Source organism: Oncorhynchus tshawytscha, linkage group LG08 (genome assembly GCF_018296145.1).
Source record: "Oncorhynchus tshawytscha isolate Ot180627B linkage group LG08, Otsh_v2.0, whole genome shotgun sequence".
NCBI lineage: Eukaryota > Metazoa > Chordata > Actinopteri > Salmoniformes > Salmonidae > Oncorhynchus > Oncorhynchus tshawytscha.
Genome location: NC_056436.1, coordinates 66,704,540 through 66,726,536, shown reverse-complemented (window position 1 = coordinate 66,726,536; position 21,997 = coordinate 66,704,540). Strand labels below are relative to the sequence as shown.

General features: G+C 43.4%; 1 protein-coding gene across 4 annotated transcripts in view; it reads right to left on the bottom strand.

The window, feature by feature from the left end:
- Nucleotides 1-20,771, bottom strand: part of LOC112256065 (receptor expression-enhancing protein 2) — a 35,918-nt gene extending 15,147 nt beyond the window's left edge. For 3 of the 4 annotated variants that reach the window (XR_006083919.1, XR_006083920.1, XM_024429021.2), the window contains exons 1-5: nt 20,359-20,771; nt 17,868-17,940; nt 10,513-10,589; nt 7,082-7,202; nt 3,920-4,033 (exon numbers count right to left, since the gene is read on the bottom strand). Coding sequence is in view for 2 of the 4 variants with exons in the window: in XM_024429021.2 (XP_024284789.2) it covers nt 3,920-4,033; nt 7,082-7,202; nt 10,513-10,589; nt 17,868-17,940; nt 20,359-20,390 (417 nt within the window). In the remaining 2 variants the exon portion in view is untranslated. Of the gene's footprint in view, nt 1-3,919; nt 4,034-7,081; nt 7,203-10,512; nt 10,590-17,867; nt 17,941-20,172; nt 20,277-20,358 lie in introns of those variants that run through there. The other variant, XM_024429022.2, reaches the window with a different exon arrangement.
- Nucleotides 20,772-21,997: the final 1,226 nt, after the last annotated feature.

Genomic DNA, 21,997 nt, shown 5'->3' with positions numbered 1-21,997 from the left:
CACAGGTTGCTGCTTCAGCGTCTTTAGATATTTGTCAGATGTTACTATGGAATACTGAAGTATAACTACAAGCATTTCATAAGTGTCGAAGGCTTTTATTGACAATTACATGAAGTTGATGCAAAGAGTGAATATTTGCAGTGTTGACCCTTCTTTTTCAAGACCTCTGCAAATCGCCCTGGCATGCTGTCAATTAACTTCCGGACTGATGGCAGCCCATTCTTGCATAATCAATGCTTGGAGTTTGTCAGAATTTGTGGGTTTTTGTTTGTCCACCCGCCTCTTGAGGATTGACCACAAGTTCTCAATGGGATTAAGGTCTGGGGAGATTCCTGGCCATGGACCCAAAATATCAATGTTTTGTTCTCCGAGCCACTTAGTTATCACTTTTGCCTTATGGCAAGGTGCTCCATCATGCTGGAAAAGGCATTGTTCATCACCAAACTGTTCCTGGATGGTTGGGAGAAGTTGCTCTCGGAGGATGTACCATTCTTTATTCATGGCTGTGTTCTTAGGCAAATTGTGAGTGAGTCCACTCCCTTGGCTGAGAAGCAACCCCACACATGAATGGTCTCAGGATGCTTTACTGTTGGCATGACTCAGGACCGATGGTAGTGCTCACCTTGTCTTCTCCGGACAAGCTTTTTTCCGGATGCCCCAAACAATCGGAAAGGGGATTCATCAGAGAAAAGGACTTTACCCCAGTCCTCAGCAGTCCAATCAATGTACCTTTTGCAGGATATCAGCCTCTCCCTGATGTTATTCCTGGAGAGAAGTGGCTTTTTTGCTGCCATTCTTGACACCAGGCCATCCTCCAAAAGTCTTCGCCTCACTGTGCTTGCAGATGCACTCACACCTGCCTGCTGCCATTCCTGAGCAAGCTCTGTACTGGTGGTACCCCGATCCCGCAGCTGAATCAACTTTAGGAGATGGTCCTGGCGCTTGCTGGACATTCTTGGGCGCCCTGAAGCCTTCTTCACAACAATTGAACCGCTCTCCTTGAAGTTCTTGATGAGCCCATAAATGGTTGATTTAGGTGCAATCTTACTGGCAGCAATATCCTTGCCTGTGAAGCCCTTTTTTGTGCAAAGTAATGATGATGGCACATGTTACCTTGCAGGTAACCATGATTGACAGAGGAAGAACAATGATTCCAAGCACCACCCTCCTTTTGAAGCTTTCAGTCTGTTATTCAAACTCAATCAGCATGACAGAGTGATCTCCAGCCTTGTCCTCATCAACACTCACACCTGTGTTAACGAAAGAATCACTGACATGTCAGCTGGTCCTTTTGTGGCAGGGCTGAAATGCAGTGGAAATGTTTTTGGGGGATTCAGTTCATTTGCATGGCAAAGAGGGACTTTGCAATTAATTGCAATTCATCTGATTACTCTTCATAACATCCTGGAGTATATGCAAATTGCCATCATACAAACTGAGGCAGCAGACGTTGTGAAAATTAATATTTGTGCCATTCTCAAAACATATGGCCACGACTGCACAGACTTGAGCGTTTCCTCAGCCAACAGCAGCCAGTCTGTGCGACCCTGGTTGGAGAAAGAGGAATATGGCATCTGATGCCCAAGGATGCCGACATAAGTGTAATGGAGCAACTGTGCCAGCAAGTGCCATGCACTTGCCTCAGAGACACGAGTGACACTGTCAGTCATCAAGCCTGTCCTAGACCACATCACCCGTGATGTTCTGGTAGAAAGGATATGGATCCATCCCTGACCAAGGAGATGAAAAGGGTAATGAGAGAAGGCCTTAACAACAGATGCAAAGAGAGTCATGCACATGGCTTGTTTCATTGACCACCGCTGCAAAATGAGCTTTTTAGATGAGGCTGCAAAAGTTGACACTGACAGCTGTGTCCAGGAGGCCTTGAAGCAGGCAGGTGCACCACCAACACCCCCACAGCGGCATCGGAGGGGAAAGGCCTGGCTGGGTTGCTGAGAAACATTACCTCAACAAGGCAGCAGAGAGATGAAGAGGGTCAGATTCCTCCCCAGAAGACAGAGTGAAAGAAGAGATCAAGGTCTACCTGTCTCTGCCACCCATTCCAGCAGAAGAGGATCCACTGGTGTGGTGGAGGGGCCCTGCATCAGAGCTGCCTCACCTTGCCAGGGTTGCCAGGAAGATTTTGTGGATCCCAGCAACCAGTGTGCCATCAGAGAGTGTTCAGTGCCAGCGGGCACATCGTCTCCTAGCAGATCACTACTTAAACCCGGCAAAGTAAATATGCAGACATTTTTACATTTCAATCTCAAGTGAACAAAGATGCAAACATACAGGATGTTAGGCCAGCAGCACTGGATGTATTTATGAAGGAGAGAACGGACATACAATCAGTGCTGTTCATTGGATGCGTTTACATATATGGTTGTGTTGTTCTTACATGCACATGGGATGTGTTTACATATGGTTGTGTTGTTCTTACATGCACATGGGATGTGTTTACATATGGTTGTGTTGTTCTTACATGCACATGGGATGTGTTTACATATGGTTGTATTGTTCTTACATGCACATGGGATGTGTTTACATATGGTTGTATTGTTCTTACATGCACATGGGATGTGTTTACATATGGTTGTATTGTTCTTACATGCAGATGGGATGCGTTTACATATATGGTTGTGTTGTTCTTACATGCACATGGGATGTGTTTACATATGGTTGTATTGTTCTTACATGCACATGGGATGTGTTTACATATGGTTGTGTTGTTCTTACATGCACATGGGATGTGTTTACATATGGTTGTGTTGTTCTTACATGCACATGGGATGTGTTTACATATGGTTGTGTTGTTCTTACATGCACATGGGATGTGTTTACATATGGTTGTATTGTTCTTACATGCACATTGCTTTACTTGTGTTGCTTTCATATGCACATTTGATTTGCTTACTTAAGGTTGAGTTCATTTAAACCTGCACTAGGGAAAACATTTACCTCTCATGGCCACGTGGTGCCATCTTTAATGTTCATGTTATTATTTTAATGTTTATGCACACAAAAAGTGCATAGTGCTGCCCATTTTATTTGTTGGTTTTCAATATAAAACTTGGTGAAATCATTTCAGTGTGTCAGTACTTTTTGAACATTAACAGCACATTTTAACAATATCGCGATAATACTGATAACCGTGATCATTTGGGACACTGTAATCATGGTATGAAATGTTAATACCGTTTCATCTCTAATAGTAGGCTAAGTCTACCTACATATTTATTGAAAAAGGCTACGGAAAATAGGGATAGGCAAGTAATTTGGCATGTCGCCCAGCTGTGCACTGCCAGTCTTGTTCAAATAGGTTAAGCTATCTGTAAAAAAAATCTAAATATATAAAAACTATCGTCTGTCACATCATGATGTCATTGCCATCGATGTCTGTCAAACATAATTGATTTCCGATTACATCGTAAAATCGCTTAACCCTACAAGACACCAGAGTTATTTATTGGCAAGAGCTCTCAAACTATACAATAGACACTATCACTAACATTGATATACAGACTTATTGGTATGACTAGGGCTGTTACTGTGACCATATTACAGCCACACTGGCAGTCAGGAGTCATGACCGCAGTCACATTCCACATGAAGTTTAGTAGGTAACTAAGCTTCTCAAACTGCCCTCTGATGCAGTTGGTCATTAGTAGCTTAACAAACTTGCTAACAGCCTGGTACTCAGCATTCTATTGGCCGGTACTCAGCACCTCTAATCACTCTGACATCAATGCAAATGCATCCGAACATCACACAGCATGGTACATGGCCATGGGACGCAATATATCTTCACACTACCACAAGGAAACACCATATGCAGACAGACACACATATTACCCTGCAGAGCATACACATCTCAAACATGATGACACATACACACACCTCTGGCCAGGGCCTTGCTTACCTTGCTAGCTGCGGTGACGGCAGCAGTAGCAGCCAAGTTCAGACCTCTCTTTCCAAACCTCATCATAGTCTCATAACTACGGTCTTTAGCCTGGGTGATGTACTGATCGATCTCCTACAGGACAGAAGAGGGTGGAGACAGAGAAACATACTGTATGAGTCAATGCATCTAAAGTTGAATTTGCAGGCTGACAGAGAGCTGGATCTTATTGTGACCTCTAACCTTCTCCTTGTTGGACAGGGTTAGACGTTACCGATAAATCGTGCATCCCTAAAGGTAAATATATCGGAATCAGACGATATTAACTAAAAATGCCAGTATCAGCCCGACGTCTAGTTTAACGCCAATGTGCAAAACCGATGTCAAAGGTGACGTGCATACCTATACGACGCAGGTAGATGACGTGCATACCTATACGATGCAGGTAGATGTCGTGCATACCTATACGATGCAGGTAGATGTCGTGCATACCTATACGACGCAGGTAGATGACGTGCATACCTATACGACGCAGGTAGATGTCGTGCATACCTATACAACGCAGGTAGATGACGTAATGACACCATGAAAAATACAGCGCTACACAGCATTCCTAACCTAGTCCACAATGTCTGCTGTGTGGATCTATTTAAGTTTCAAAGGAAGATAAGAGAAGGGCCATATGCAACGTTTGTGCTGCTATCATTTCCCGAGGGGAGAAAGTGAAACCTTTCAATACCACAAACCTAATTGCTCATTTGAAAGTGCATCACCCCCAGGCGTTCAGCGACTACTTAGAACAAAAGCAGAAAAACTAAGAGCACACTTCCAACAACTAAACAAGTTTATGTCGAGTTGTCAATTGAAAGAGAGTGACTCAGAAGCGAAATCCATTAATGCCAAGAAAATGGAATTCATTGCCCTCGACTATCAACCGTTCTCTGTAGTGGATGATGTTGGCTTTCGCTGACTGGTGGAGCACCTCGAGCCCCAGTACACACTACCAAGTACGCGTTATTTTTCAGATGTTGCCCTGCCAGAGTTACACGGTATTGTTTAAACTCACATCAATGAGCTCAGGGATACAAACTAGTGAGGGCCCAAAAAGTTTACTTTTTTGTTGTTGCAAAAATCCCTCCTAGGCTGAAATGCAGGTTAACTAATTACAGAAAATAATATGATCTAAATGATCAGTCTCTGTGTGCAAAATAAGTTGTTCATGTGAACTTAACTCACAGCTAAACAAATGTAAAGAAAGCAATCCAATGTTATTTGTTGCCTAGACTTTACTGCAAATGACAAGCCCTGAGAAAAAAGCAATACACTAATATTGCAATTAGCCATGACAGCCTTTATAATAGAACACTTCTGACCACACACACACACATCTAAATATTGCACTTGGGGAAAAACATGTCAAGTACAATGAATGAAACAAAAAGGCACTCTATTTTTGCTCTATTATAATGGCTACTATCGTAGACATCGATCAAGTGCACAGGCTGTGTGAGCAAAAATAACATACACCGATTAAAAAATGTAATAATCCCCCCCTTACTCACACACGTGTTATTGTCAAATTCAACAACAAAAACAATATATTCGGGCTACACTGCATTGTACACTTTCTGCCTGTGGACATGTGCTCTACAATGTGCCAGTAGAGCATGCTGCCCTTTGTTGTCATCATTGAGAGTACACCTTGCATTACCCTTTTTATCCACTGTATAGAAGTGAGAAAGCGGGAACATGTGTGCTGTTCCTTTCACCTCTAGTGGCATCCAGCTTAAGCCAGGCCCAGCTCCAGCTACACTTGTTTAATAACAAGCAACTCATTTCCACATAATTCTCGCATTCTGAAAACTAACCACATACTGTAAAGGGGAAAAAAATTATCCACAGATAGTAGTTAGTTCATTAGCTAGTTAACATGCCACACAGATTGCCAGGGTCCAGTAAGCAACTAACACGTTATTACTTGAGAAACGGCAAGGAGTCGTATAACGTTACCAGTTAATATTATAGCGAATTGGTTAGGTTACTAACGTTAGCTGTCTGACTTTATTAGCCAGCCAATTTTCCCACTTTGATCAGAAATGTTGCCGAACATTTCTCTGGCTGGCAAAAGGATCATTCGATCCAGCTAGCGAGACACTTAACAATGCTAAGGATACTTGTTCCACCACACTTTTTCCCTCACCTCAAACTTTCCAAATGCCAGTTGTTTTTGGTTACAGCTCAAGTACGCTTCATCACCTTCTCAACCTCGTCTCTGTGGTCAGACTTCTCACCTACCTCTTAGTTATTGTTCAGGGGACGTGCTGCTGTAAGTTAACTGGTAAAGTGCCTTTCAACTCTCCCTCATCTTTCCAGAGCGAGCGCTGATGCTGTAGCTAGCCAATTTCGGCTCCTTCAGTTGCGTGCCGTATTGCATGTTCAAGAATGTGCTGGTTTTCATACCACTGCTGCCATTTCAATGGCATTTGAGAACATGTTTGAAACATGAACACACTAGCTAGCTCCATTCGAACAACTGACTGGAGAAATAAGCTCTTCAACTGTGTCTGTAGCAGACGCGATACCTTGTCATGGCATTGAAACTCCTGCGCAACAAAACTGCCGATACAGACCTTGGGGTTAAAACTTGCAAAAGTACTCGAGGACGTAAACAAGGGATTCCGTGGCATTCTCTCTGAGACTCTTTACTGTGTCGCCACCATGCTCCAAGCACGGTACACGGACCGCTACTTCGATGCAGACATGAAACAGGGTTTACGTGAAATGTTACAGACACAGCTGGACAAGATGGAAATGGACACTGTGACAGTGCGCACCGAGGAAGAGGCCACAGACAGAGCTGAAACTTCACTGCTTGACATGTATGATGAAATCCTGGTTGAGAATGAAACGACAACAACGAAACAGCACAACAAGTAAGTGAAAGAAATAGGTTTTGATGATGTTTTACTGGTAATGGGGGACATGGATAAATGCCAACAAAATAACATTTTGGTCAGTGTGTATTTCAACTATTTAATTGTACTAGAATGCTTAAAATGCTAAAAATTGTAAGAATCTATCGGTATCTTTTTTTTTGGCAAGGAAAATATCGGTATCGGCCCAAAATGTAATATCGGTGCATCCCTAGTTACCTTCTCCTTATTGGACAGGGTTAGACGTTACCTTCTCCTTATTGGACAGGGTGGGGTGGACAAACTTGCGGTAGAGCACACTGGAGCCCTTAGTGTATGGAGACAGGAGCCAGATCACAAAGGCTATCTTCAGCTCAAAGTAGAAAGGAAACCTGCATGAACAACCAAACCAAAAGGAGTGTTAATAGACAGGAAAGAAGAACGGTTGTGGGCTACAATTTTACTGAAACAATAATTATTTTCTCTTTCAGGCATTAAAGGGTTTACCAAGTGTTTGCTCTGATATCCTGGTACATTTCTGAAGGCAATACACCACGACAAATGTAGACAATCAAATCGAAGTTGATTTAAATATATCAATCCTAGTGAGCACAACATGTTAAATACTTAACAGCTTGTCAACCAAAATAGGTCATTTCAATGTACAGTACCAGTCAAAAGTTATCACATCTACTCATTCAAGGGTTTCTCTTTATTTGTACTCTTTTCTACATTGTAGAATAAGTGAAGACATTAAATACAACTAATGAAATAACACATGGAATCATGTTGTAACCAAAAAAAAAAAAAGTGTTAAACATATCAAAATATGAGATTCTTCAAAGTAGCCACCCGTTGCCTTGACAGCTTTGCACACACTTGGCATTCTCTCAACCAGCTTCATGAGGTAGTCACCTGTAATGCATCTCAATTAACATGTGTGCCTTGTTAAAAGTACATTTCTGGAATTTCTTTCCTTAATATGTGAGCCAATTAGTTGTGTTGTGGTAGGGGTGGTATACAATCGATTGCCCTATTTGGTAAAAGACCAAGTCCATATTATGGCAAGGACAGCTCAAATAAGCAAAGAGAAATGGCAGTCCATCATTACTTTAAGACATGAAGGTCAGTCAATCTGGAAAATGTCCAGAACTTTGAAAGTTTCTTCAAGTACAGTAGCAAAAACCTTCAAGCGGTATGATGAAACTGGCTCTCATGAGGACCGCCACAGGAAAGGAAGACCCAGAGTTACCTCTGCTGCAGAGGATAAGTTCATGAGAGTTACCAGCCTCAGATTGCAGCCCAAATAAATGCTTCAGAGTTCAAGTAACAGACACATCTCAACATCAACTGTTCGGAGGAGACAGCGTGAATCCGGCATTCATGGTCAAATTGCTGCAAAGAAACCACTACTAAAGGACACCAATAATAAGAAGAGACTTGCTTGGGCCAAGAAACCCAAGCAATGGACATTAGACTGGTGGAAATCGGTCCTTTGGTCTGATGAGTCCAAATGTGAGATTTTTGGTTCCAACTGCCATGTCTTTGTGAGATGCAGAGTAGCTGAATGGATTATCTCCACATGTGCGGTTTCCACCGTGAAGCATGGAGAAGGAGCTGTGAAGGTGTTTAGCTGGTGACACTGTCAGTAATTTATTTATAATTTAAGACACTTAACCAGCATGGCCATCCCATTTGGTTTGCGCTTAGTGGGATTATCATTTGTTTTTCAACAGGACAATGACCCAAAACACACCACCAGGCAGTGTTAGGGCTATTTGACCAAGGAGAGTGATGGAGTGATGCATCAGATGACCTGGCCTCCACAATCACCCTACCTCAACCAAATTGAGATGGTTTGGGATGAGTTGGAACATAGAGTGAAGGAAAAACAGCCAACAAATGCTCAGGACATGTGGGAACTCCTTCAAGAATGTTGGAAAAGCATTCCTCATGAAGCTGATTGAGAGAATGAAAAGAGTGTGCAAAGCTGTCATCAATGCAAAGGGTGGCTACTTTGAAAAATCTCAAATATAAAATCTATTTTGATTTGTTTAACACATTTTGGTTACTACATGATTCCGTGTGTTATTTCATAGTTTTGATGTCTTCACTATTATTCCACAACGTAGACAATACAAAAAAAATAAAAAAATACCTTGAATGAATGTGTCCAAACTTTTGACTGGTACTGTAAATATACACTACATGGCCAAAGGTTCGTCGAACGCCGACGCGGTCGCCAGGTGTGTTTCCCCCGACACATTGATGCGGCTGGCTACCGGGTTAAGCAAGCAGTGTGTCAAGAAGCAGTGCGGCTTGGTTGGGTTGTGTTTCGGAGGATGCACAGCTCTCGACCTTTGCCTCTCCCGAATCCATACGGGAGTTGCAGCGATGGGACAAGATTGTAACTACCATTTGGATACCATGAAATTGGGGAGAATAAGGGTTATATAAAAATAAATATTAGGTTCGTCGAACATCTCATTCTAAAATCGTGGGCATTAATATGGAGTTGGTCCCCCTTTGCTGCTATAACAGCCTCCACTCTTCTGGGAAGGATGTCCACTCGAGCATTAGGGAGGTTGGGCACTGACATTGGGCAGTTAGGCCTAGCTAACAGTCGGCGTTCCAATTCATCCCAAAGGTGTTTGATGGGGTTGAGGTCAGGGCTCTGTGCAGGCCAGTCAAGTTCTTCCACACCGCTCGACAAACCATTTATGTTTGGACCTCGCTTTGTGCACAGGGCCATTGTCATGCTGAAACAGGAAAAGGCCTTCCCAAAATGGTTCCAACAAAGTTGGAAGCACAGAATCGTCTAGAATGTCATTATATGCTGTAGCATTAAGATTTCCCTTCACTGGAACTAAGCGGCCTAGCCCGAACCATGAAAAACAGCCCCAGACCATTTTTCCTCCTCCACCAACCTTTACAGTTGGCACTTTGCATGCGTACGGGTAGCATTGTCCTGGCATCCGCCAAACCCAGATTCATCCGTTCGGACTGCCAGATGGTGAAGCGTGATTCATGACTCCAGAGAATGCGTTTCCATTGCTCCAGAGTCCAGTGGGATTTCCGCGAGAGTCCGCGAGATTTACGCCACTCCAGCCGACACTTGGCATTGCACATGGTGATCTTAGGCTTGTGTGTGGCTGCTCGACCATGAAAACCCATTTCATGAAGTTCCCGACAAACAGATCTTGTGCTGATGTTGCTTCCAGAGGCAGTTTGGAAATCAGTAGCAAGTGTTTTTTACACGCCATTCTTTACACGCTATGCACTTCAGCACTCGGCAGTCCTGTTCTGTGAGCTTGTGTGGCCTACCACTTCGCGGCTGAGCCGGTGATGCTCCTAGACGTTTCCATTTCACAATAACATCACTTAAAGTTGAGCGGGGCAGCTCTAGCCGGGCAGAAATTTGACAAACTGATTTATAAAAGGTGGCATCTGATGACAGTGCCACGTTGAAAGTCACTGAGCTTTTCAGTGCTGCCAATGTTTGTCTATGGAGATTGCATGGCCGTGTGCTCGATTTTATACACCTGTCAGCAACTGGTGTGGCTGAAATAGCCGAAACCACTCATTTGAAGGGCTGTCCACTTTTGGCCATGTAGTGTAAATTGTTTTTCATATGGATGATCCTAGGGGCTATTGTTCTAAATGGCTGTAGGGCAGTGGTCAGAGATGACCCACGTGACTCACCAGGACATGAACAAGTCTGTGAGGGTCTCCACCGTCGTGAATAATGCAAACACTATCCAGTACATCATCCATTTCACCTGGACACACATGATATAGATGGGAGAGAGCATCACATATAGACCAAAGCATAGCCTACAGTAAGCAGTCACTGCCAAACAAAGGACGGAGAGAGTATCAACACCGACTGCAATATAAGTAGTGAGATGTGGATGAATCCTAAAATGTCACACTGACAGAGTTAAAACATCTCATCTAAATATATCGGCATATGAAAAATATAAAGCACTAAACCCAGCGAGGGAATGAATTGAATAGGCTGAGAGGATGAGTCACATTTTAATGTCATACAGTGCATTCGGAAAGTATTCAGACCTTTTCCACATTTTGTTACGTTACAGCCTTGTCGCAAAATGGATTAAATGTTTATTTTTCCTCATCAATCGACACACAATATCCCATAATGACAAAGAAAAAACAGATTTTTAGAATGTTAAATTCAAATATATTTACATAAGTACTCTACTCAGTACTTTGTTGAAGCACCTTTGGCAGTGATTACAGCCTCGGGCCTTCTTGGGTATGACGCTACAAGGTTTGCACACCAGAATTTGGAGGTTCTGTTCTCTAATATTTCTCTGCAAATCCTTTCAAGCTCTGTCAGGTTGGATGGGGAGCGTAGCTGCACAGCTATTTTCAAGTGTCTCCAGAGATGTTCGATCGGGTTCAAGTCTGGGCCACTCAAGGACATTCAGAGACTTGTCCCAAAGCCACTCCTGCATGGTCTTTGCTGTGAGCTTAGGATCGTTGTCCTGTTGGAAGGTAAACCGTCACCCCAGTCTGAAGTAGTGAGCACCCTGGACCAAGTTTTCATCAAGGATCTCTCTGTACTTTGCTCCGTTCATCTTTCCATCGATCCTGAATAGGGTTGCACATTTTGGGGAATATTCAGAGGTGGAAACTTTCCGTGGGAATATATGCAAATTAATATTAATACCATTTAAATGTAGATGTTTTTTGCATTGGATATATTTACCATATCATATGGACACAGAAACATAAACCTTTCCCTTATAATAAGTAGACAATTGCAAAGGATTAAATCCTTCCAATATACATTTTTAAAACAATTTAGTTACAAATTGAACTTTAATTAAATATGAGTTGACTCTTCACATGGGATGATTTCACTGAACAACAAAAGGGAATATTGAAAAACGTTTTCAACATACATCTGTAAAATGATAGTCGAGAAACTAAAGCTTTGGTTGTCTTCCTCTCAGGCTTCCATGTCTTCTCCCTGGACCTCAATGTCCACCTCTTGAAAGTTAGACTCTGAAGCCTCATCTTCACTGTCGCTTTCCAACCTTGTTGAGGATGGCTCGTTGTCAGGCTCAAAAAGACTCAAATTTGCCTGGATGGCCACCAATTTTTTAACCCTTGCATTGGTCAGCCTGTTGTGTACTTTGGTGTGCGTGTTCCCAAACAAGGACCAGTTGCGCTCTGAGGCGGCTGATGTTGGTGGGATTTGGAGGATGATGGAGGCAACAGGGGAAAGAGCCTCAGATCCACAAAGTCCCTTCCACCAGGTGGCTGATGAGATATGTTGGCACGACTGCCATATTGCATCTCCATCCCAAAGCCCTTGCTTGGAAGTGTACTTTGCCAGACTGCCAAGAACCTTGCCCTCATCCAGGTCAAGGTGGTGAGACACGGTAGTGATGACACCATAGGCCTGTTGATCTCTGCACCAGACAGGATGCTCTTGCCAGCATACTTGGGGTCCAACATGTATGCTGTGGTTGTGTATGGGCTTCAGGCTTTTTGATGCATTTCAGAACTGCAGTTTCCTCTACTTGGAGCAACAGTGAAGTGGGCAGGACAGTACGGATTTCTTCTCTTACATCTGCAAGCAGTCTGAACATCAGACAGGATGGCATTGTCTCCCTCAATCCATGCAATGGCTACTGCTATAGGTTTCAGGAGTTTCAGGCTACTTACCACTCTCTCCCAAAATACATAATCCAGGAGGATGACAGCACCACCCCAACGGTTGTTGCTGGGCAGCTTTAATGTGGTGCTCTTATTCTTCCCACTTCGCTTGGTGAGGTTGATTGCTGCTATAACTTGATGGCCCTTCACATACCTAACCATTTCCTTGGTTCTCTTGTAGTGTATCCATTGTTCTCAGTGCCATGATGTCCTTGAAGAGCATATTCAATGCATGAGCAGCACAGCCAATGGGTGTGATGTGAGGGTGGGACTACTCCACTTTAGACCAAGCAGCCTTCATGTTCGCAGCATTGTCTGTTAGCAGTGCAAATACCTTCTGTAGTCCAAGGTCATTGATGACTGCCTTCAGCTCATCTGCAATGTAGAGACCGGTGTGTCTGTTGTCCCTGGAGTCCGTGCTCTTGTAAAATACTAGTTGAGGGGTGGCGATGATGTAATTAATTATTCCTTGCCCACAAACATTTGAACATCCATCAGAGATGATAGCAATACAGCCTGCTTTCTCTATGATTTGCTTGACCTTCACTTGAACTCTTTTGAACTCTGCATCCAGCAAATGAGTAGATAAAGCATGTCTGGTTGGAGGGGTGTATGCTGGGTGAAGAACATTCAGAAATCTCTTCCAATACACATTCCTGTGAGCATCAGAGGAGAACCAGTTGCATACACAGCTCGAGCAAGACATTCATCAGCATTTCTCTGACTATGTTCCTCCATTGAGTTAAAAAACTTCTGATTCCAGGAGGACCATGAGCTGCTGCTATTGATAAGGTGTCCGATTCATCATATTCACCTCGAATAGAGGGACTTTTCCTGTAAAGAATAGAAACAAATGAGTAAAAAGTAATAATACAATTCCATGTACAGATAAATAGTTAAGCAGTTAGACTAAACAACTCCTTTGTAAGATAAATGTTTTCAAATGAAACATATGGAAACAGGTGAATTAACACTCAGTTAGCAGGCTCAAGCAAGCTAAAACCGCCCTGGTTGCAAAAACTAACTAGCAGAAATTGTTAACAAGTTAGAAATTATTTAAAACACACTTTGCTGTAGGCTACGATTTACTAGTTAACAAAAAAATCATGCATGTCCGATAAAATATATTCACCCCACCCAGTATTGTAATAAAAAAACGTACCTTGACTCAGACAGTGTAGTAGTGTTGGCTTAATAGCATCTCATCGGTGTGCAAGATCTTGAGAGCTGTACGTGTGATGGAAGAATGCACTGTGCATGCAGAAAGCATGTAGTCCTTGGCTCAGACAGTGTAGTAGTGTTGGCTCAATAGCATCTCATCCGTGTGCAAGATCTTGAGAGCTGTACGTGTGATGGAAGAATGCACTGTGCATGCAGAGGGTTGAAATTCCATTGAATTGTGGATAGTTAAACCAAAATATGCCACAAGACCTAGAATTGCCTTATGTGTATCCCACAAAAAAAGATTCAGTTTTATAAGCTAACGTTTTTGATGAATTTAAGCAAAATTCCCCAAAGTCCCGGGCTTAACTTCCCATGGAAAATTTCCGGAAAGTTTCCTACCCTTTGCAACCCTAATCCTGAGGAGTGGCTTCCGTCTGGCCACTACCATAAAGGCCTGATTGGTGGAGTGCTGCAGAGATGGTTGTCCTTTTGGAAAGTTCTCCCATCTCCACAGAAGAACTCTGGAGCTCTGTCAGATTGACCATTGGGTTCTTGGTCACCTCCCAAACCAAGGCCCTCCTCCCCTGATTGTACAGTTTGGCCGGGCGGCCAGCTCTAGGAAGAGTCTTGGTGGTTCCAAACTTCTTCCATTTATGAATGATGGAGGCCACCGTGTTCTTGGGGACCTTCAATGCTGCAGACATTTTTTTGGTACCCAAATCAAATCAAATTTTATTTGTCACATACACATGGTTAGCAGATGTTAATGCGAGTGTAGTGAAATGCTTGTGCTTCTAGTTCCGACAATGCAGTAATAACCAACAAGTAATCTAACTAACAATTCCAAAACTACTGTCTTATACACACAAGTGTAAGGGGATAAAGAATATGTACATAAAGATATATGAATGAGTGATGGTACAGAGCGGCATAGGCAAGATACAGTAGATGGTATCGAGTACAGTATATACATATGAGATGAGTATGTAAACAAAGTGGCATAGTTAGTGGCTAGTGATACATGTATTACATAAAGATGCAGTAGATGATATAGAGTACAGTATATACATATGAGATGAATAATGTAGGTTATGTAAACATTATATTAGGTAGCATTGTTTAAAGTGGCTAGTGATATATTTTACATCATTTCCCATCAATTCCCATTATTAAAGTGGCTGGAGTTGAGTCAGTGTGCTGGCAGCAGCCACTCAATGTTAGTGGTGGCTGTTTAACAGTCTGATGGCCCTGAGATAGAAGCTGTTTTTCAGTCTCTCTGTCCCAGCTTTGATGCTCCTGTACTGACATCGCCTTCTGGATGATAGCAGGATGAACAGGCAGTGGCTCGGGTGGTTGTTGTCCTTGATGATCTTTATGGCCTTCCTGTGACATCGGGTGGTGTAGGTGTCCTGGAGGGCAGGTAGTTTGCCCCCGGTGATGCGTTGTGCAGACCTCACTACCCTCTGGAGAGCCTTACGGTTGTGGGCGGAGCAGTTGCCGTACCAGGCGGTGATACAGCCCGCCAGGATGCTCTCGATTGTGCATCTGTAGAAGTTTGTGAGTGCTTTTGGTGACAAACCGAATTTCTTCAGCCTCCTGAGGTTGAAGAGGCGCTGCTGCGCCTTCTTCACGATGCTGTCTGTGTGGGTGGACCAATTCAGTTTGTCTGTGATGTGTATGCCGAGGAACTTAAAACTTGCTACCCTCTCCACTACTGTTCCATCGATGTGGATAGGGGGGTGGTCCCTCTGCTGTTTCCTGAAGTCCACAACATCTCCTTAGTTTTGTTGACGTTGAGTATGAGGTTATTTTCCTGACACCACACACCGAGGGCCCTCACCTCCTCCCTGTAAGCAGTCTCCTCGTTGTTGGTAATCAAGCCTACCACTGTTGTGTCGTCCGCAAACTTGATGATTGAGTTGGAGGCGTGCGTGGCCACGCAGTCGTGGGTGAACAGGGAGTACAGGAGAGGGCTCAGAACGCACCCTTGTGGGGCCCCAGTGTTGAGGATCAGCGGGGTGGAGATGTTGTTGCCTACCCTCACCACCTGGGGGCGGCCCGTCAGGAAGTCCAGTACCCAGTTGCACAGGGCGGGGTCGAGACCCAGGGTCTCGAGCTTGATGACGAGCTTGGAGGGTACTATGGTGTTAAATGCCGAGCTGTAGTCGATGAACAGCATTCTCACATAGGTATTCCTCTTGTCCAGATGGGTTAGGGCAGTGTGCAGTGTGGTTGAGATTGCATCGTCTGTGGACCTATTTGGGCGGTAAGCAAATTGGAGTGGGTCAAGGGTGTCAGGTAGGGTGGAGGTGATATGGTCCTTGACTAGTCTCTCAAAGCACTTCATGATGACGGAAGTGAGTGCTACGGGGCGGTAGTCGTTTAGCTCAGTTACCTTAGCTTTCTTGGGAACAGGAACAATGGTGGCCCTCTTGAAGCATGTGGGAACAGCAGACTGGGATAGGGATTGATTGAATATGTCCGTAAACACACCAGCCAGCTGGTCTGCGCATGCTCTGAGGACGCGGCTGGGGATGCCGTCTGGGCATACAGCCTTGCGAGGGTTAACACTTTTAAATGTTTTACTCACCTCGGCTGCAGTGAAGGAGAGGCCGCATGTTTTGGTTGCAGGCCGTGTCAGTGGCACTGTATTGTCCTTAAAGCGGGCAAAAAAGTTATTTGGTCTGCCTGGGAGCAAGACATCCTGGTCCGTGACGGGACTAGTTTTCTTTTTGTAATCTGTGATTGACTGTAGACCTTGCCACATACCTCTTGTGTCTGAGCCATTGAATTGAGATTCTACTTTGTCTCTATACTGACGCTTAGCTTGTTTGATTGCCTTGTGGAGGGAATAGCTACACTGTTTGTATTCGGTCATGTTTCCGGTCACCTTGCCCTGATTAAAAGCAGTGGTTCGCGCTTTCAGTTTCACGCGAATGCTGCCATCAATCCACGGTTTCTGGTTTGGGAATGTTTTAATCGTTGCTATGGGAAAGACATCTTCAACGCACGTTCTAATGAACTCGCACACCGAATCAGTGTATTCGTCAATGTTGTTGTCTGACGCAATACGAAACATATTCCAGTCCACGTGATGGAAGCAGTCTTGGAGTGTGGAATCAGATTGGTCGGACCAGCGTTGAACAGACCTCAGCGTGGGAGCTTCTTGTTTTAGTTTCTGTTTCTGTCACCAGATCTGTGCCTCGTCACAATCCTGTCTCGGAGCTCGGTTTCTGCTCTGACATGCACTTTCAACTGTTGGACCTAATATAGACAGGTGTGCCTTTCCAAATCATGTCCAATCAATTCAATTTACCACAGGTGGACACCATTCAAGTTGTCAAAACATCTCAAGGATGATCAATGGAAACAAGATGCACCTAAGCTCAATTTCGAGTCTCATAGCAAAGGGTCTGAATACTTGTTTTTTTTTATACATTTGCAAACATTACAAAAACCTGTTTTCACTTTGTCATTATGGGGTATTGTGTGTAGTTTGATGAGGAAATGTTTTTATTTAATCTATTTTAGAATAAGGCTGTAACGTAACAAAATGTGGTAAAAGTCAAGGGGTTTAAATACTTTCCAAATGCATTGTAGGTACACAGCACAGGTCAAACGTGTGATGTTATAAATAGGTATTTCTACTGTTAAATCATTACAGAAAAGAGAAAAGGATAGCTAGGGAAAAAGAAGAGATGGGAGGGGGAAAAATGTCCTCTGCATCTCTTCTCCCTCTCGATCTATCCCTTCCTCTCTCTATCTGCATGTGCCCCAGCTCAAATATTGAGGGGGGTTCCATAGCAACCAGAGGGAGGAGAAGGCTCAGGAGACGAGAGAGCTTGGCAGAGCTAGGCAGAGGGCCAGAACACAGAGTTCCACTCCTCCTCCTCTACCGCCCCTCCTCTTTCTCATCCCTCTGCTCCCTAACAGGAATGAGGTAAGCTGGGAGGCTCCCATTTTAAACAGATACTGTTTAAACTTGTTTAAACTGCTCTCTCATCCTCAGAAACAATGGAAACTGGCTGCAGCGCATTGGAGAGGGTGAAAGACATTTTAAAACCATCATAACTTTGTCCATTGTATGAATATATGAAATAACTACAAGAGACTTCAAATATTTAGCCCATGACTGAAGATGTTGTAAAGACATACTAATACACTGCAACAATAGAGTTACAGTATTCAAGTACAAAACTCACATATTCCTTCACATTCTTTGTCTTGACGGCCTTGTATGAGGAGTAGGCCGGGTAGAGGGTCCCGAAGGCCAGGCTGAAGAAAGAGGAAAGTCAGAGAGGAATGGGTCAGAGGTTAGGGGTTAAGGTACAGTAAACAACATCACCCGGGCAACATGACCTCAGGGTAGTAACACTGACCAAATGTTTCCCTCTGTTTCAATATGTATCCAGTGAAATGTGGCCTAACACCTGATTCCAGTCTAAAACCCATGATCTCAGAGTCTACATAAATAGGTTGCTTTGAGGGAAAGTAGGCCATATTCTGGGCAGTTCTCAAAATATCACTCTAGGTTAGCCTAGCTAGGGCACCTGACCCGCTCTATTGCAATAACAGATGGTTACATTTAGACAAAGGGCAGTGGTTTGTTGGAACAAATAATCAGTTCATTGAAGCAGAAGATTGAAAAAGAATGAAAAACGCTTCTGCTACTGATAGATGGACCAAACACACAAGGATAACGGCAGGTCATCGTATGTGAATCTGGCTGCAACACACATGGTAATAAAAGCCACAGTCACACACACATCGCACTCTGTCCTGTCAGCCAAGCTGCATGGCAATTACTGCTGATGTGACAGGAAACTGAATGCTGAGGGAGGGGAGAGCTGGGAGGACCACGCCTGCTACCTTTCTGCCACACAACCATGTGAAGGCTATGGGCATTTCTACCACTCTAGGTTCATGTATTCCTCCTTTCTGTCCACATTTTCTCACCTCTCGGGCTTGGAAATATTTCCCGCTATGGGTTTCCTTTGTTCCATCTGTGAGTTTCTCATGTGCACAGAGTCTGTGCGTCTGTCTGGGTCTTTATATGTCTGTGATTTGCCCAGTCATGCTGCCAGGGCTGCTTTGCTCTACTCTGCGCTGTAGCTGTCCAGTAAGAGGAGACGCGTGGCAGGCCAGAGGCAAGGTTCAGACTCCCACAGCAGGCACCCAATGTCTGTCTCACCCCCAGACTCCTCTCTGCTCTGTCCCATATCTCAACTCCATGCTGTTCAATGCACTCAAGGAGACACAGATGAAATGGCTACCAAGCACTGAGCAGGCTCAGATTCCCAACTCTTCTGTGATTAGACCTATCGACTGTAATTATACACGCAGATTAAGTGTAAATGTACAGCCATCTGTTGTTGGGCACTTTGGCTTGTAGTGTCCAATTCAGTTTTTACAAGCCCAGCAACACAGAGTGTATGCTAACATATATACCGAGTGAGAATGAGTATGACAGTGACTTTCATACTAGTACACAAAGATAAAGACAGGGTTGGCCAATCCCTGGGATAAGCATCATCTTGTTTACAGGACCATTCAATCATGTTTGTTTGGTCTCTAAAACATGATTACCTGCCACACAATGAGCCTTAAACCATCTACACTAAAGTAACGGTTGGCTCAGATGTTATTGGTTACGTAATCCAATGCAAAATCAGCTACATCAATTCAGCACAACCTGTGCACTTAAAAAATAGAAGGCAGGCTCCGCTCTTTACATCTGAGATTTAGGTAACTATAAAACTATTAAAGTTGTGGCTCTCATTTTATGCCAAGATGACAATTGCTACTGATGACATGTTGAAAACAAAACATTGTTTGACAGAAACTGCCCACACAAATCCTACCACCTGAATACAACACTGACTAACAAAGAGCTGATAACAGCTAGATATATTCTGGGGGTTTGTAGGGTAATGACTCTGTGTATGACTCAACAGTATAAACAGCTGTTGACTAATCTAGCTGTCAGGGTACAGGTAGGCCTATCCTAGCTGGCTCATTACAACATCAAATTACATCTGTGCCTCCCACCCCTTATCAAACAGCACCCTTGTCGACACGTTTCATAAATAACATGAGAATCAGGTAAGATCTTGACGTTATCAGTCCAGGTGACACGCAGTGCGAATGGAAGAGCTTCAATGATTTCTCTGGATGTCAGTGTCATGCTAGCAATGCAGTTTCTGCCATATGTTTTGATGATCATCACGCAAACCTTACTAAAAATGCACTATCCACCGTGCGTGATTAGCAATATTCAAGACTAGAGCATTTTGTTTTACTGATTTACAATAACCACTATATGAATTGACAAATTGGCTTCAGTGGATGGCATAAACAAGCGTGTTAGCTAGCTAATTAATTCCACCTTCACTTGGCTAGCAGCGTTATCATTTGAGCTAACTACCTAGCTAGCCAACGTTCGCACTGGTATCGGTGTTGCTCTTTGCCTACAAAACTGTCTTTGTGAAACACCAGTGGTCAACATACCCATTTCAGCAACATGGGCTATAAACCAACAACGACAATTCAATTGCAAGCAAATTAGCAGGTTCGCTGTCATTCTGGCTATCGAGTTAACTGGCCGCGCACGATCTGGACACAAGCCATGGCAGCAGTAGTTAGTATAGCAGTAGAGCGAATACAACAAACTGACGCTGCCGAGTCCATACTCACACTACCATCCTGGAGATAATCCACGACACCATCTTGATTGTAGTGAGTTTTTCCTTATTCTCGGAAATCTAACTACCTAGCTACCCCCCATTCCTCTGCCAACGACCGTGTTGTTGTGATACGAGTGCCTGCTGCTGTTCTGATGTGCTATATGTTACTGACAGGTAGCTAGGCTACTGTGTGGTGATGTGCAGCTCGCGAACGATTCGTTCTTTTTTGAACGACTCTTTTTACTGACTTGAGTCATAATTCTATTTTCCGAGTGACTCGTTCATTTTAGTTGTTTATTTGACCTGCTGGCCTCAATGAATTCTAGCAGGGTTAATACACGCACCGATCAACTGTCTATCACACAGCAGACAGCATAGAAAATGAAAATACGTCTTTAGAACTGATAACTGACCCATAGTGCAATAATGAATGCAATTAATTTGTTATGTGCAATAATGAATGCAATTAATTTGTTATGATGTAGAACCAAAACATACTCTGCTCATCAAACTCCAATTTAAGAACGAATCGTTTGGGGTGCTGCAGTTCACGAACGATATTGTGATTATCATCAAGGCAGTCAAGCAATGCATTCTGCCAAGAGTCGTCCTGTTGCGGACACAACTAGACCTCGTTTCAAATGTACCAAGAAAACATCTTGTGTGTCTAGCAATCAACAAATGTACATTGTTTATAGAACGCTTTTCAAAGTCTCAGTCGCATGACAGCTGCAATAAGCCGTTGGGTGAAACGAGACTGCTTGACGAATCATGACTATTTCAAGTTTTCAGTTCATTGTTCGCCGGGTAGGCGGTCCTGCGTGCTCTGGGCATTACTGACTCAAATGAACGAAATGAGTCGAAAGATTCGTTCTTTTGACTGAACGAGTCGAAATGATCAGAGTCATTAAAAAGAGCCGAACTTCCCATTACTACTATTGTGATTTTGAATACAGCGGATTCAAATCACTGGAATTTCTCTTAACGGGGCACGTCCACCCTGTTTTGTCTACCCCGCAGAGAAGGCAACTGGTTACTGCCATAATTAAATTGGTTCTATAACTAGGAGTTGAATTAATTAGTGTAGCTATGCAGACAAGACCAAAAGGCTATGTACAGTGAGATGTCAGATGCACCGATGTCTCAAACAAGGTGACCATTAATATTCAAATCTATTTACTCTCAGATTTTGAAAATGCTAATTAGCATCAAAGTAGGTATCATGCAAAACAACAAATCCCTGCAAGCTCCTGAAAACCATCTCTTGCTGACACCTTTGCTAACAGCTATTGTGTCAATTTAAAATTTGCACAAGGTTCACAGAATTGTCAATTTGAAGAAATGTAGCCAATTTATTACTACATTTAGTTAACATTAGATAGTTAATCCAGAGCACAGGCAGCTGGTGGCACCTTAATTGGGGATGACAGGCTCATAGTAATGCCTGGAATGGTTTTATTGGAATGGTATCCAACACATCAAACAAGGAAACGATGCCATTCCATTTACTCCATTCCAGCCATTATTATGAGCCATCCTCCCCTCAATTGCTTCCTGTGATCCAGAGATTCTTACATTTATCTTGATTCAGAAGTCTGGTCATGGCATGTGTCATAGCCACATTAACGTTTCCTTTTTGGAGAGGCTAA